We start from the raw sequence: 17,652 nt of genomic DNA, 5'->3' as shown, positions 1-17,652 counted from the left end.
TTATATACTCTCCTATATTAATCTTTTAAAAGAAAGCATTACTTAATTAATTTGGAAACCAGTAAAGTCTATTATTCTCTTCCCTACTCTAAAGCCCAGGAGTTTTCACAAAGCTTGTTAGCTAAGAATTAATTGCTAAGTCAAGGTTTCCCTATATACAGACTGAGTCAAATAAACCACAAATACAAATGAACATATAGTGTGTAGGGTGTGTAAACATAGTGTATGTGGGCCTTTTCCTTTGTCATAGATGAATTCATGAAAGGAATTCACTCATAAGTTATCACATAGTTACTGCCTATGAAATTCTTTGTTATATGAAAACCCAACTGGTCTTTGTAAGCTTTGCATTGTCCCAGAAGTAATTAGCAGATTGCATAGGTTGATATATGTCTACTATATGATAAATTACTTTCTCTAATTCTGAATAAAGTAGGGGTTGAAAGGCATTGGAAAAGACAGAAAACACATACATTTCTAAAATGTAGGTTGGCAAAATGCTTGACTGTATTATTTTCTAAGTGCTTGAAAATAGTAAAAGCACGGCCACTGTTAACACTCAAGCATACACTGTTTCAAGGGGAGTTTCCTAATTTTTTAATCATTTCATTTATATTTAGTCACTAATCCGGATAGATCTAAACAATGAGTTTCATTTCAGAAGACTTTTATGATCTAATTTTATTCTAATAATTATTATAGCTGTCTTAATGGAATTCAACATCGTACTAAACAGCAAGGTCATCTGGGGAGAAAGCAAACAGCCTCCTATGAATGTCTCCCCCAACCTCCCCATCTCTCTTATAATCTTGTATCAAAATATATTCTAAACATCTTGGAACACATAAAAAGTAACTGTGTGAGAATTTAAGTAAATCACAAGGAATCCTTTGAATAGGAAAGAATTAGGATAATTAGATTGCAGCAACCTACAAGGATCATTCATCAAGGAAACCTGTATAGAAATTCTCAAACTATAGCCATAAACTTCTTGGAAATATATAGAAAAGTTGAAAAAATGAAATTAATAAAGTGACTGATAGTTCATAGAAAACATAAATTAAAATCTCAAGGGGAGTTCTACATAATGTAATAGTTTGACAGCATGTTCTTATTTTAACAACTTTTTTTTTCTAGAATCCCCAATGAAACAATACATTCTTGGCCGGGTGTGGTGGTTCACACCTGGAATCCAAGCACTTTGGGAATCCAAAGTGGGCAGATCATTTGAGGTCAGGAGTTAGAGACCAGCATGGCCAACATGGCAAAACTTTGTCTCTACAAAAAATACAAAAATTTGCTGGGATGTGGTGGTGGGTATCTAGAATCCCAGCTACTCAAGAGGCTGAGGCAGGAGAACTGCTTGAACCCAGGAGGTGGAGGTTGTAGTGAGCCAAGATCCTGCCACTGCACTCCAGCCTGGATGACACTGCGAAACACCATTTATAAAAAAAAAAAAAAAAAGGGAGGGGGGAAGAGAGGGAAGGGAAGAGGAAGGGAAGGGAAGGGAAGGGAAGGAAGGGAAGGGAAGGGAAGGGAAGGGAGGGAAGGGAAGGGAAAGGAAAGGAATTCTTGAGAATTCCACTCTCTGTCAGCCCAAGTCAATGGTAAATATCTATATATAGGAAGACATGGTTCAGTGGTGTGGCAATTTATAACCCCAGTAGAACGTGCCCTTTTTGTCTCTGAAAAAGTGTTTCTGTGCAACCTCTGCCCTGATTCCTAGGCAGACAGGAATGAGACAACACAAAGGCAGTGCATCTAAGCCCTGGAGAGCTCAGAACCCAAATGAAGCTTCTTTGATAACCAAGCATTGAACAGAATATAGCAAATTCATAGATAGCAGTGGAAGAGGATAAGGGATCAAGATGATCACATATTTTCCTTCTGGATGCACTATAACTAGGACTCTAAGGTGCAGAGCAAAAAGGGTATCTCCTCCAAGGTACAGGAAACTGGCCTTGTCAATCATGGTGCCAAGCCACAGGCCCAGGTGAGCTGCATGCTCCATCCCCAGCATTTGAAGAGAGGAGCTTCTGGGCAGCTATGTTTCTGGCTTCACCCTCCCTAGTTGAGGTAGCAGTGGACATATGACCGGACAGCAGATAATTTGTAAGTTCTCTAGGTCTTTTAATGAATACGGAACAATCAACTCTGCAAATAGGATTCTTGGTCTGGGGAATTTCATTGGGGAACCAAGGAAACAATCATACAATAGAGGTTAAAGCTGAAAGAATGCCTGAAAGTGCCATGAAGAATATGGCCTCGTGGGGGCAAGAAACAGGTCAAAGTCTGGAATTATAAAGAGGAAGAGTTTGAAAGTAGGAGAGGTGAGAAGATGTGGGAAAGAGTCCAAAAGTTAAAAAAGTATCAGAAGCATATTAAAGTTAGAAACACCAGAGAGAAAAACCACAAACTCGCATTGCTTAAATTCCCAGAGATGCCCAGCATACAATTCCATCTCCTTGAGGCTGAGTTATAATGAAGTTCTAGTTCTTTGCCATAGAATCCCTCACTCCTTAGGCCTCATACCATTCCTTCAACTTCTGTTCTTTATAAGCAAAAGAATCTCACTTAAACATTTGCAAACATATAGTCAGATACAGACTAAGTCTGGGCGCAGCGGCTCACAACTGTAATCCCAGCACTTTGGGAGTTCAAGGTGGGTGGACTTACTGATCTCAGGGGTTCCACAGTGGGTAAAACAGTTGAACCCAGGAGTTCCAGAGTGGATAACATAGCAACATTCCATCTCAAAAAGAAAAAAAAAAAAAAAATTTTTTTTGAGCTGAGGTGGGAGGATCCTTTGAGTCCAGGAGGCAGAGGTTGCAGCGGGCCAAGATCACACCACTGTACCCTAGCCTGGGTGACAGAGTGAAAGAAACCCTGTCTCAAAAAACGAAAAACAAAACACACACAAAAACCATTTCAGATACAGATGGAACTGCACTGTGGTAGAAATAAAGAAAAAAAAAAAACTGGGTTCATATCTCCTTTTGCTGCTAAGTATCTCTGATCCTGAATAAGTCTGTTTTCTATGCTAACTCTTTTATTCTTTTTTAATACAATGAAGGGGTTGGCAAAGGATGATCTATTCCTAACATCCAAGAAGAGAATAAAAACAAGGCCAACTTGCATTGCAATTAAGACTCTTCATTCTCCTTCTTCAGAGGCTTTAATTACATAAGTCCATAAGAACCTATTTCTGAAAGAATTTTTGTGGGTCGTTTAACAATGACTTACTTAAAATATTCCATAAACTTCTCTTTATTCTTGCCAGGTAAAAAGGACTTATTATCAAAAACACCTCGAGTTTCATTTCTCTACCCTATAATTGGTCAACACTATATATTCAAGTTTGATCACTAGACCAAGACTTGAGTGAATTAATGTGGGAAAAAATGAATTAGTTGTTTTTCCTATGTAAGAAATGTAAAAAGCCATATTATCAAACTTTCAGTACCCCCAAATTAATAAAAAAGGAACTCTATGGGGTTTTGCCAGGAATAATAGAGTAATAAATAATTCATTGCTTAATCCTGTAAATCAGAAACCATGGAATAATCAATGTAATACTTCTGTAGACACTCAGTGAGACTATGACACTAGCTTTAATTTTATTTTCCTGGGACTTTGTGGTATAGCTACACAAATGAAATCCAAGTGTCAAAAATCACAATTGAATGGCATTAACCATGAGGAGACACACTGAACCAAGCCAGTGACAAACCGAGGAGAACAAGCTTCAAACAATGGTTATAGTAGAAAGTAAAAAATAGTCCATTAAAATTAATTTTTTAAAGTGTGTTTCATCCTATAGAATTCCACATGGGGTAAAGTAATACTAGCAAACTACTATTGCTTAACCTGCCCTGGTTGAAAAATAAAGTGATGCTATATTTACCCATATAAATTTTAAATGGTTTTACATTTTGAACTGTAATAAACGGGACTCCTAACGGAAATTCCTTTTCCCTGCTCTCCTTTACTCTCTACAGAGGGAGATATTTAAAATGAAAGTGATAAACTTTGATTACTCTGTGATGGAACAGATCCTTGAGAAGTCCAGAGAGGATGAGGCATTAACCTGAATTTTCCCAGCCCCATTTCTTATTTTTACCTCCCTTCTCCCTTTCTTGGTATGTTACAGAAGAATCAAGTGGCAAAAACGACATCAGCCTCCCATACAATTAACCCTTAAAATTACTTTTACTCTACCTGTGCTGACCTGGCATTTTTACCCTATCACTTTAAGAGCGCTTGCCCTTGAAATGCACAATCTTTCTCATCTCCTACTGAGAAGCCACGCAATTAGGCTTGGTTTTATAACAGATGACAAATTTTGTAAAGGCAATAGTTAAGTGCCATAATTCAAGAAAGAAAGAAAGAGAGAATGAGAGAAAGAAAGAGAGAAAGAGAGAGAGCGAGAGAGAGAGAGAGAGAGAGAGAGAGAGAGAGAGAGGGAGGAGCACCAAAGACTTTAAAATAGCATTTGATTATTCTAAAAGATTTAAAGAAGCATTGCTAGGTCATCAACATCATCATCAGCTCCTATAGATGATTCCATCAAATCATGGAGTATTAGGCTAGTACAAAACAGAAAGCCATCAGATGTGGTTCTTTTACTTTCCTGGAATAACTCAGAGAAGTTGTCAGAGGTAGATTGTACTTCTTACCTCTAAGTCATTCATTTGTTTAAGAAGGATTGCCTGGTACTATTCTGAAGAAAGCTGAAAATGAAGCCTCTTCATAGCAGGAAATTTATTGGCTCTAAAATGGTCCTAATTTCAAAATTAATAGGCCTAAAAAAAATTAATGGCCTTTCTACCACCTAGAGCCAGATGGGAATAAATTGCCAGAATTGAGTCAGCACTGTATTTTGCACACACACAGAATATATGCATATTATATATGTATATGTATATGTATACATATATAATACATAATATGCATATTATATGTGCATGTATATATATGTGTATATATTATATACCTATATGTATATACATAATATGCATATGTATATCTATTATATATGTATATGTATACAAATATGCATACATTCTGTTTATGTGCATATATACATATCGTGTATATACATCCTATGTATATATATAACTGTATTCTGTTGCTCAGAGAGCCAAAGACTTGACTGCCCTCCCTGACCAACTTAAAAAAATTGTATAACCTCTATCTTTTAGCAATCCAACCTATCTCTGCTATTCATGGCCTTGTTCAAATCCTTTTGTAAAAAATATCTGTATATTTAAGGTCTATATAATCTCATGGAGAACAGAAATTTATGAAAGACATACAAAATCCTTGAAACACCTGGTTTTCTTTATTTGTTTTTAATTTGTTCACAATGAGATTTAACACACCAATCTATTACGAGTCTTACCACATGTCTTGATTACTCTTCTTAGAGATTTAGGAACAGTATACTGTAGGTATCTCTTACCGTTTGAATCCACGATGGTGATATTGGCAGAGGCACTGTCATTTCCTAATTTGCTGATCACTTTGCACATATACTCTCCAGAATCAGCCAGTGATGCTTTGCTAATGCGAAGCTCTGACTTCCTATAAGATCAGGACCAAAGTGGTGTCAGTATATATCACAGAAATGCAGTAAATATAAATATATACTTTTCTGTGCTTTCAGAGTTCTCAAATTGCCTCTCCCCACCTTACACATATGTTAAAATACAACTTCCATTACATTGATCTGACCACATGATTTTACCTAGAGTAAAAAGTAAGATGCATCCATTAAGTTATACCATGGATATCATCTTAATTTTATCACCTAAATCAGTAGTTTAAAGGAAATCTTCTGTAGTTTTTCTTTTTAATCCCTTATCATCACCAATAACTGTGTTATACCTTAGATTTTTAAACCTAATTGGTAAATTTTCTTAGTTTTCTACATCCAAATGCCATCAGCCACTAGGGTTTAGGAAGAGGAAAATGTATAAAGTCATTTCCTACAAGTCTCTTAAGGACTTACTGAAAGAATAGATAAAAAATACTGTGCGCTCTTCTTCTCAGTAGAGTAATATCAAGAATATTGTTAATTTTGAATGAAGAGGATTTATCAATTCCAAAAGGAAGGGACTTTTTCTTTCCTTAAGAAAAGGAAATTCTTCCTTAAGATTCTCATTGCTGGGAGCATAGTACCACATGAAAGATTCTTAATACTGGAATAAATATCTGGGCAACGTTATCACACAGTTTTATAAAACTCTGAATATTACATCAACATTCACCTTTTTTTTTTTTAATACGGGCAGCATTGTGATTTGCTGTGTCTGTGTTTTACTGTTGCACATAAGCAGTCCCCGAAATATAAGAACTCAGAACAGCAGGGATTGGCTCAGAGTTTACTAAAGTCTTGCTAAAGAATTATTCTAAAGCCTGGTGTGGTGGCATGCCCCTGGAATCCCGGCTACTTGGGAGGCTGAGGTGAGAGAATCACCTGGGCCCAGGAATTCAAGGTTGCAGTGTACCGTGATCATGCCGGTGAATACTCACTGCACTCCAGTCTGAGCAGCATGATGAGACCCTATCTGCAAAAAATAACAACAATCCTTCTATGCTCTAGCCTGGTAACTGTGATTTCCTGGGCTCTTAAGGGGATAACGACAAGGGAGAAAACAAGGGAGGAAGAAATGACAGCAATCCTTCTGATTGCAAATCTGCCATGTTATACTTTGCTAGTTTTCTGGTGAATTTTCTGATCTTCTTGTTACACAATGTTAACTGAGTAAAATCAATTGTTCCAAATATAATTCCTACTAGTCTCCTCCAGTCTATCTGATTGAACTATGTAAAGTTCCGCATGTAGGCCCCCTGATTTTCCACCTCTGTGCTTTTGTCTGTGTCATTTCTTCTTCCTACAATGGGGGTCCTGCATTCCTACGCATCAAAATCTCAGCTGGACCTTCCAGGGCCACGTCAGGTGCCAAATGCTTCACCAAGCCTCTCCTGGTCGTGTAGCTGGAGCTGCTCTCATGTGCCTACATTCTGACAGCCCTGAGTACGTCTCTCATGAGAGTTCCTTCAGTATGTCTCATCTCTCAACCTAGAACGTACACTTTGGAGAGTGGAGTTATAATGTCAACTTCTTGCTAGTCTCATGGAGCATACATCAGGCTATGCTTTGTCCTCAGACATTATTGGATAAATGTGCTAATGAATGAAGAAAATATTTGGATGATTGATTAAGTAAATATTAGGTTCTTGCTGAGTAAGCAGAACCTAATATTCCCACGGCTGGTTGGAGGAAAGGAAAAGGCCATAATGAGAGGGCACAGACCATCAGAGGGGTCCAGACCAGGAACAGTGACGGCCAAACCAACATCGGGGCTGAAAAATTAACTTTGCAGCCTAGAGCAGTGGCTCATGCCTATAATCCCAGCACTTTGGGAGGTCAAGGTAGGCAGATCAGGAGGTCAGGAGTTCGAGACCAGCCTAGCCAACGTAGTGAAACCCTGTCTCTACTAAAAATACAAAAATTAGCCGCATGTGGTGGCACGCATCTGTAGTCCAAGCTACACAGGAGGCTGAGGTGGGAGAATTACTTGAACTCGGGAGGCAGAGGTTGCAGTGAGCCGAGACCACACCACTGCACTCCAGCCTGAGTGACAGAGTGAGACTTGGTCTAAAAAAAAAAAAAAAAGGTAACTTCCCCAGTCATGACCCAATGATGTCAACAGGTAAACCTGAGGTAACAAAGCAATGTGTTCCACATTCAAATAAATTTGGAAAATATTAGGTGAAATAAAGACAGGCTTTTCATTATCTTTATTCTCACAGGATTTCTCAGGGTCTTGAATACGCTGATGTACTGACTCCCTGAAAGGGGATCTATTATTTATTTTCTCTCAAACTTAATTGACCATGGAATCCTTTTCATTCACAAGGCATATCTGTTAATGTTTTCTGAAAATAATGGTCCACAGAAAAAAGTTGACAAAAAACGGATGTAATTTAACAGTTTTATCTATCTATGGAATGGGGACACCACCAAGGGCCATTTAAAGAATATTCACACATTAACCAGAGACATTATTCATAGGAAAGTTTCCCCGAAGTATATCCCTATAAGCCAAAATGGGCCATTTTGATGACAAATATCTTTGCAAATAGATATGTCTTAACAATAAAATATGACAACTTTTAAAATTATCAAAATAAACCAATATTAGAATATCACCCAATGTCAGGTTGCATTAACTTTTAGGCTGAATTTTGGAGTATTCAAATATCATATGATTTTTAAAATGGATTGTCAGCTATTTATCTACTTTGTTCATACATGACAAGTTTCCTTCATGATGGGTATCTTTGAAAAATAGTGCGAAAAAATTGGATGAGTACAGTAAGATTTTCCAGCCCAATATTTAGCATAGTTTGCTGGAAGAATTTTCATATATAACCATGAAACCACTAGCAATAATAGAAAAATTATGAACAATATCAGGGTGGGGCATTAATACCTTGATTTTCAATGCCACAGAAAGAGTTAAATTTCTAAAGTAAGAAAACAGTAGCTTTTCTTAAGTCCCCAAATGCTGAGATGAGATTACAACAACATCCCAAGAATGTACAACTCCAAGAGTATTACAACACCCTCAAGAACAACCCTTCTTTCCTATTTATACAGATCTAGGAACAATCCTGTTTGTATGTAAAGACTCCTTTCCTGACCCAATGCAATTAACATTTTAACTATTGAACTAGATGGAACTATAAGAAACATAGTAATCATATTTACAGTTAACATAATCTTAAAGGGATAAGTCTTAAAATCAAACTTCTCCTAATAGGCCTTGGCATTGTTTCCTGGAATACTATTCCTAGTAATGTAATCAAATGTTAGGCTTTAAAAGAAAGAGAGATTTAAAAAAATTGTTCTATGTTAAAATAAATGTTGCATTAAAAAAAGTTAAAGAAGTCTCTTTACAACAATGCATCTCAGTAGTTTTTTGCAAATCTGTACTGTGAATTTCTAAGGCAGGTATGACATGTGGCCATGGAATCTTTTCTGTGGAGAACACCCTTGGGAATCCTAGGACAGAACATCAATGGGCCAAGACTAAGATTCAATCTGATCGAGATAAGCATCACAAGTGCATTCACGTTCGAAAATTGGTGACATAAATACAAGAGGAGATATCCCTCGACTACAATATACGCAGAAATAAGGATTTCTAATTAGCCACATGCTTTATTATTAACCCATTTTTAAAACTCTTTTTAAAAAGAAAGAACAAAAAAATCCTTAGGTACTCTTTAGCCAAATTAATATTAAAGCAGAGCATCAATCAAATTGGATAAAAGCCCCAATACATTCCTCATTGGCTGGATCATATCTAGAATGCTGAATTATACTTTAGATACACTTTGGAGTGATATTTGCTGGGAAAAAAACCATAATTAAAGGACTTTAGAAGAGGGTGATCAGAATTGAATAGGGCCTAGAAATCTTATCACTAGAGAGGATTATATTAAAGAAACAGAGGTCCCACTGGCAGACAACTATGAATGAAATATAAGTAGCTATTTAAATATATTTCCTGGATGCATATGGAAAAGGAAATTATTTGGGATTGCTAACTCTTACAGGAAAACTAAGTCTTACAAGAAAAAGGAAATATGTGTTGAATGATATTACATAGAATAACTTTTCTGAGCATTCAAAAATGTATAGGGTGTCTTGTGAAAGAGTTAGGTTTTCTCTTTGGAAAGATTCAAGTCTGGATAGCCACCTGCCAAGCACATTCTCACAAGAATATCTCTATGCAGAGAAAGATTAAATTAGATCAGTGGTTTCAACTATTTTTTCAACAAAATCCTGTTTTAAAATGAAAGCTTAAATCAGAACCTCATATTCAAAAATATCACAAAGAAAGTGTTCCAGGTCAGAGGGCCTGGTAATCCTTTTTGCAATTCAATAGAAATTTAGGACTCTACAGGGACATCACTGGAAAACCACTGACGTCAAGGAGCATAAAGACCCCTCTGAATTCTAATGATACATTTAACTATGGGATTTGTCCAGCTTTGTGTCCTAGAGTAGAGACAGAATGTAGTAAGAGTGTAGAATGAGCCAAATCTTCCTTGAAAATTATATATTGCAAAAAGATTTGGCGCTTTGATAAGTATGGCTACAACAGTCTTCTTTTTCTCTTTTCTGTAAGATACCATATACTGTCTATAAGAAGGAAATTAGCTTGGAAAGACTACCTGATTCCCTTATAGTCATAAATATAACTTTTTGCTCTTTAATTGATGAGTTTTCTGCGGATCTGGAGGAAGGTTGGTGTTTCAATGGATTTTTATTTTCTAAAAATATTAAATGAGTTAATTCGTGGAAAGTGTTTAAAATAGTTTTTGCAATATAGTGACTTCCTAAGAAGTGTTAGCTATTATTATAGTAATTACATTCTATATTCCTGAAATATTTGGATTTTCATAAGCATGCATTACTTTTAGAATGAGAAAAAACAGTACAGTGCAAAAATAAATTAATGCGAAGTAATTTGAAGATAAAAAGTTCTGAATATTAATTTCCTTTTCATTTTTTTTAATATCAGAAAGCACACTGTGTTTTTTAGTGAGTGCTCACTTACAAGGTGAATTCAAGGTTTCATTAGCTATTATTTAGTTTAATTTTAGCTTGATTCTTCTACCATAGTTACAGGCTAAGGAAACTTAATTACACATAGGGAAGAACTCTTCTGTTTATACAGTTTTGGTTCCCTGACCCCTAAGAAATTACACAGACAGTGTTTGTGTGTGTGTGTGTCCAACACTGCTTCAGATAGTGTAAAACTGATCATCGTGAAAAGGACGAAGAAGTGAAAGAGGAAATTATGATTTTTTTTTTTTTTTTAAAGTATAGAGACGGGGTCTTGCCTTGTTTCCCAGGTTGGTCTTAAACTCCTGCACTCAAGAGATCCTCAGTAGCTGGGACTGTAGGTATACATCACTGTGCTTGGCTAAAAGAGGGGCTTCTTAAACAACAGAACCAGCCACTGTACCACGTGCCTCACATAAACTATATGGAATGCTACTGAGAAGTCCCATTTTCTACATGAGAACATTGAGATTTCATTATCTATAAAGTTCAACCGATCTGCTAGAGTTGCTCAGCTAAGATGAGAAAAAAATGCACATAAACTTTTTCCATTATAAAGTCAAAAAAGGCAATCACTAAAAATAGAAGAAATAATTTGTAATATTTTTTCAACGTGAACAAAACAATGAGAGCCAATTTTAAACAAAATTAAAATATGTAAGAGCTGAGGCAAAATTAAGGGTGTCCAAAAGTGTGTGAAACATACAAATAACAGGAAGTCAGCCTTTAATAAAGCTAAGAAAGAATAGGTATTTAAATGAGGTCAATCTGACAGTCCTCACATATGAATCTGTCACACGCCAAGCTTTTTAACCAGTTTTCTTGATCAAAATCATCCACCAGTCAAAGAAAACAAGAACAAAAAGATAAGCAGACATATAACACGAGGGCAATTTCCATTTCTTTTAATTGGCCCCACACATGGGTTAGCGAAAGAAAACAAAGGCTCAGATGGGAATTCAAAAATCATACAAAGAACATATAGGAATGTAGTTTTTAGTAGGGCCATGAGCAAAAGAAGGGTAAGATTTTACAAAATAATAGAAGTTGCATATTGCTGTGAAACTGTTCCATTAAACACCAAGGGATTAAAAGGATATTTTGGCTGCTATGCACAATCTAGATTATAAAAAGTGTGAAAAAGAATTCAAGACTAAGGATTGGAAAAGAGTCAATGTATTTAAATAAAGAGAATCCCCGAAAAATCTTACACTTCAAACTAAACTTCACCTCTGCTTGGTTGATCATAGCCTAAGAAAAAGTTTTAAGTCAAATAACCAACTAACCACTGCAGAACACTAATAGTCTGAATATCTTAGTAATTAAAAATCATTAATAGTAATATATAAATGAATCTGAAAAATAAGAGTCTTTTAATTAAAGCCATTATCCTAAGCATGCCAGAGCTCTATGTTCTGACTTCTGACTTTATGTAGCAAAATCACAAATATTTGCTGAAAAAACAAAAGAGTTAGAGTCAAGTTTAACTATTCATTACCACTATGATCTACAGGAAGAAACTTAGCTTCCTTCATTTTCAGGATATTAATGTTTTAAATGGGTATAATATTAATTATATTCATTCTACTTATATTTACAGGACAAATTGAAATAATAGAATATCTTGCACATGTTAATTAAATTTAGATTCAGCTGGATCCTTTAATCTTAAAAAAAACTGACAATGCTTTTTTTTATAAAAAGATGCAATTTTAGATATGATAAAATACCCAATTCTAAAAACTGAAAAGCTGATTATCAAACAGCTGTCCACTCTATACAAAGTATGTCTTATTTTTAGATCAAATATGTTAACTGTTTTGCTGCAAATGATTCATAGTTGCATCACTTTAATACATTTTTCCCCATTTAATTCTTTCCAGCAAGACTATTGTTTAAAAGAAATAATTTCTGACTATTGCCCTTTCTGGTATTATGGGATTTTATTAATATGTAGACAGTGCTCTTAGCTGTCTGGACCTATGAAGCCAATATGAAAACGCTTTTCTGAATACTAATGATACTTTTATATGTCATCAAAGCCATGTAACAAATTACCTCTTTAAGTATACATGTACCTTTTCTAAAGCCTATTCATTCTAGTCAGTTCACTTTCTTAAAGAATTCATTTTCTCATCTTATCTACCAAACTTCATTTGCTTCTCTCCAGGTAGCATCAGATTGAATATTTGCAGTGTGAGATGCTTTCTTCCAGATGAACTTCTCCTCCCTCCCTTCCTCCTCCCCTGCTCTAGCACTGTTGTAACACATCATTTCCAGAATTCCCATGTTTTATATAAGACTGAACTAGATATCTCTATACAATCTTATGATCCCCGCCCCTGGGTACAGAGATTATAATGCCCTATACCTCTTTAATTTCTCCACAGTCCTAGCATAAAACCTTTCATGGCACTTAAATATTACTGGTATCCTTTGACAGTCACATAAAAATAAATGAGACATTACCCTGAATGTAGAGATAACTTCATTTCTTACTAACTTGTCTGATGAAAAGCAAACACCAAAATAGATTCCATCCAAAATCTAGGAGTATTTTTTGTCCTGTTAAACTTGTTTATAAGAATCTTACTTATCTTTTCAATTCATTCATTGTATTTCCTCCTCCCCTCATGCACATATGCTGTTAAACATGAAGGTTCTCCATTTTTAAGAAAGGAACCCAAGAAATAGATTTGTACCAAATCTATTTAATCTATATAGCAAAATCACAAGTATCTGTTGAAAAGGCATGAGACTTAGAGTCAGATCTATTTCAAATGTAAGTTTAACCATTCATTACCACTATGATCTACAGGAAGAAACTTAACTTCCTTCTTTCTCAGTATATTACATTTTTTAATGGGTATAACAATAATGAACTCAGCTCTCACTGAGTCTCTTACTAGTTATATGACTTGAGGCAAAGCAGAACACGTTTTTGACACTCAATTTCCTAATCTGCAAAATAAGATAGTCACCATGTGCTGCTGAACTGCTACATATTGGAATAATGTAAAAAAATAAGTAATATTAGGTATAAAAATGCCATGTCTCTTTACAGTATTATATTTTGTATCTTTGAAGTACCAACTGCTGCAGAAAGTGATACAATACACTTTATTATACTTCCAAAACAACAGATCTATCTGACATGATCAATAACTAGAGTCAATATGTAGTTAATAAAGTATATAGCTTATAAAACCACAGAAACTAGAAAAAAAAACCTAATTACAGTTATCAGAGCAAACAAACACTTTGATAAGATTAAATTTACTTCTCACTGTAATCACTTGGCTCATGAATGTGTAACAACTTTCTGGCTAATGTCCTATAAAATCAAAGTACAGGAGAACGTTGTGTTGCTTCTGTTACCATACTTGGGGGTTCACTGGAACCCTGTGAGATGTGAGTGCAGAAAATGTCATCTTTGAGTTTGGAACCACTATTATACATGTCACATTGATTAAAGGACTCTTTAGAAGCAGAAATCCAACTGACTTATCTCTTCTCTGATTTCAAAATGTAGTTTGATATTAGAAGAAATGATTCTTAAGTAAGGAGGTAAATAAGAATGAAGAGTGTAGGTATGATAACAGAGCATCATTTTAGAGTAGATCCAGAATGCATCCACCAAGATGTTACAGGAATCACATGAAGCCCTGTCAAATATGGACCCCCTCAGGGAGAGTAGGAACATTTAAAATTCTTGCTACTTAAGATTACCTAATTTTAAAATCTGCTAGAGTGATGATGTGCTTTATCAGCAGTGTCAGTTAAAAATTCTTATTAGATGTAATTATATCATTAGCCCCTTGTTAAAAAATAGTCTGAATTCAACTGGTTACATTCCAATTCTTTCCATAAATCTAAGTATTTACTGAGCTTTATAATGAAGTTGTGATTTTAGTTGTGTAAGGCACTGGTACTCTACATTATTATATGCATTTGTCTTATTTTAAAGAAATTGCTTTTTTTTTTTTGCTTTTTTTGTTTTTTTTTTTTTTTTTTTTTTTTTTTTTTTGAGACGGAGTCTCGCTCTGTCGCCCGGGCTGGAGTGCAGTGGCCGGATCTCAGCTCACTGCAAGCTCCGCCTCCCGGGTTCCCGCCATTCTCCTGCCTCAGCCTCCCGAGTAGCTGGGACTACAGGCGCCCGCCACGTCGCCCGGCTAGTTTTTTTTTTTTTTTTTTTTTTTTTTTTTTTGTATTTTTTAGTAGAGACGGGGTTTCACCGTGTTAGCCAGGATGGTCTCGATCTCCTGACCTCGTGATCCGCCCGTCTCGGCCTCCCAAAGTGCTGGGATTACAGGCTTGAGCCACCGCGCCCGGCCTTTTTTTGTTTTTTTGAGACGAAGTCTTGCTCTGTTGCCCAGGTTGGAGTGCAGTGGCATGCTCTTGGTTCACTGCAACGTATGCCTCCCAGGTTCAAGTGATTCTCCTGCCTCAGCCTCCCAAGTAGCTGGGATTACAGGCACCCACCACGCCTGGCTACTTTTTGTGTTTTTCGTAGAGACAGGGTTTCACCATGTTGGCCAGGCTGGTCTCAAACTCCTGACCTCAGGAGATCTGCCCTCCTCAGCCTCCCAAAGCGTTGGGATTACAGACATGAGCCACTGTGCCTGGCCGAGAAATTAAATTTTAGGATCTATTACTATGACAGCATCTGCCACTAATGCACTCTTCCTTCTTCCCTTCTATCTCTTCTTAGTTCCAATAGTTCTTTCTCCATCCATCCTTTCTTTTCTTTATCGGCAAGCTGTAAGAACCAGAAACTCTGAATTCTTGCCTATGTGATAAGATTATTTTTTGTCATTATATAATGAAACAGCTTTTCACTTATTATCTATCGTGTTTCTGATAGTAAACTCACTTATTAGGGCCTAAATAACATTTATATGTTATATTACCTTATTGCTGGGGGCAGTCTCTACTATTTTATGGATGATACTTACCCTGGCTTTTTTTGTATCTTGATGTTTTGTGGTTTGTTTTTTCGATTCAATTCATTCCCATTCTTGAACCACTTGAATCTGAGAGAGGAGTATTCAGAACTGGTTTCACATCGAAGGACTAGTTTGGAACCTGCAGCCGACTCCTGACTTTTCATCTCTTTCAATCGGGGAGGCAAGGCTAAAAGAAGAAAAGAGAAGGAAAAACAATTCTGATCACCAGGCAATCTTTCAAAGAGAAACATTTAATTCTGAGTTAGCCTGATCAAGGCACCATTCCAAAGGTTTTATTAATAGAGAGAAAAACAATTTCAAAATGGATGAGCGAAAATGGATCTCATCTTGGAGAACAATAATATGCCCAAATAAATTATACTCAGAAGAAAAGAGAACCTAGATTAGAAAATTATTCCTTAAAAAAATTCTAGATATTTACTTCTTCAAGCTTATATTCTCTGATGCCATTAAGAATCCTGAACGTTGGTAATTTCAAAGAACCAAAAGCCTGTGTTAAAGGAGCATATGTAGGCTGGGCACGATGGCTCACACCTGTAATCCCCCAACTTCGGGAGGCTGAGACAGGAGGATCACTTGAGCTCAGAGGTTGGAGGCCAGTTTGGGCAATGTGGTGAAACCCCATCTCTATGAAAATACAAAAATTAGCGTGGCATGTGGCATGTACCTGTAGTCCCAGCTACCTGAGAGGCTTAGGTGGGAGGACCACCTGAGCCCAGAAGGTCAATGCTGCAGTGAGCTGTGATCCCACCACTGCACTTCAGCCTGAGCAACAGAGTAAGATTCTATTTCAAAAAAAATTAAAAAACATAAAAATAAAAGGAGAATATGTAACCGGGCCATTATTTTTAAAGCGTGTTCACATCCCAAATCACAGTGTATCACAGTTCTGTGAATAGGCGCAGGAAGCATCACATCCATTTTTAAAATCCAGAAGTTTCGTTTCAGAGATAAGTAAGTGGCTGACTTTATCCATGGTTACAAAGTTTGTGGGTACTCAGAGCTAGGGCTCATTTCACTATCCTGTCATCAGAGAGGACCAAAGAACACAGAAAACCCATCCATCTTAACAATGGCCCCTTTCTTCAAGACAGAACCTCTCTGATGACTGGACCTACGCAGTTGCTATCCCAAACACAATGAATGGACCATTCCAGATGACCACTACTCACATCAAATTCTTTCTTTGATCGGATTTAGTGCATGTAAATAGTCTCAACAGAGACTGTGAGTACTTAAATTATGCATTAACTTGGAGAATACATTAAACACCTACATACCATTCTTACTTTAAGCAAGATGGCTTAAAAATATCTACTGAAATACTTACAGATAAAATGTTATAATATCTGAGATTTGCTTCAAGATAATATGGTGGTGGGGAATGGATAGACATAAAGGTGAAAAACAATTACCAAGAACCTGATAACTGTGGAAGCGGTTAATACGGACATGTGGTGGTGTGTTATGCAATTCCATATAGTATGTCTAATTCTGTCTATCATAGCCATTTGTTAAAAGCAAAGATGAATAAATTTTCCTCTGTACCTATAATTTCACTTAATAAGTATCAAACATCACAGAACCCGAGAATTCAACAACTCTCAGTTTCCTCTGAGTCTCAGAAAAACCAGCTACAAAATCTACTTCTGCTCTAGTTCAGGAATGTTAAACAGGAACTCCCAGAAAACAAACCCAGGCAAATGAATCTGTACCTCCCTGATGCAGTACCTACTTATTCACTGGGTAAGGGGCTCAAGACTCCAAGGACAGTAATCAGGGTCACCCAACCATGAACAGGAAATGGAGTACCTTTCCTACTCAGGGAACTCTATTTGTTTTTCTACGATTCTGCCCTTGCCAAGTAAATCCAAAAAATGTCAAGAATTAACACATGAAGTTTCTAATAAATTTCAGAAAAAAATCATTTGAACACTATGATTTCTTAGCAGTACTCCTACAGTTACATATTCCCCTTTTTATTTATTTGGTGGCTGGGAGATGAGGTGGAGAAGCAGGCATTTAATGTAGCAGACACAC

The 17,652-nt window shown here is 36.3% G+C and overlaps 1 protein-coding gene across 11 annotated transcripts in view; it reads right to left on the bottom strand.

Annotated features, from left to right (window-relative positions):
• Positions 1–17,652, bottom strand: part of NRG1 (neuregulin 1) — a 1,143,721-nt gene that overhangs the window by 159,806 nt on the left and 966,263 nt on the right. For all 11 annotated transcript variants that reach the window (XM_033230537.1, XM_033230529.1, XM_033230472.1 and 8 more), the window contains exons 2-3: positions 15,601–15,778; positions 5,462–5,583 (exon numbers count right to left, since the gene is read on the bottom strand). In XM_033230537.1, the coding sequence (XP_033086428.1) occupies positions 5,462–5,583; positions 15,601–15,778 (300 nt within the window). The remainder of the gene's footprint in view (positions 1–5,461; positions 5,584–15,600; positions 15,779–17,652) is intronic.

Source organism: Trachypithecus francoisi, unplaced genomic scaffold, assembly GCF_009764315.1.
Source record: "Trachypithecus francoisi isolate TF-2019V2 unplaced genomic scaffold, Tfra_2.0 Contig01440, whole genome shotgun sequence".
Lineage (NCBI taxonomy): Eukaryota > Metazoa > Chordata > Mammalia > Primates > Cercopithecidae > Trachypithecus > Trachypithecus francoisi.
Note: the sequence above shows the minus strand (reverse complement) of the source record. Positions and strands in the feature narration are given on the sequence as shown.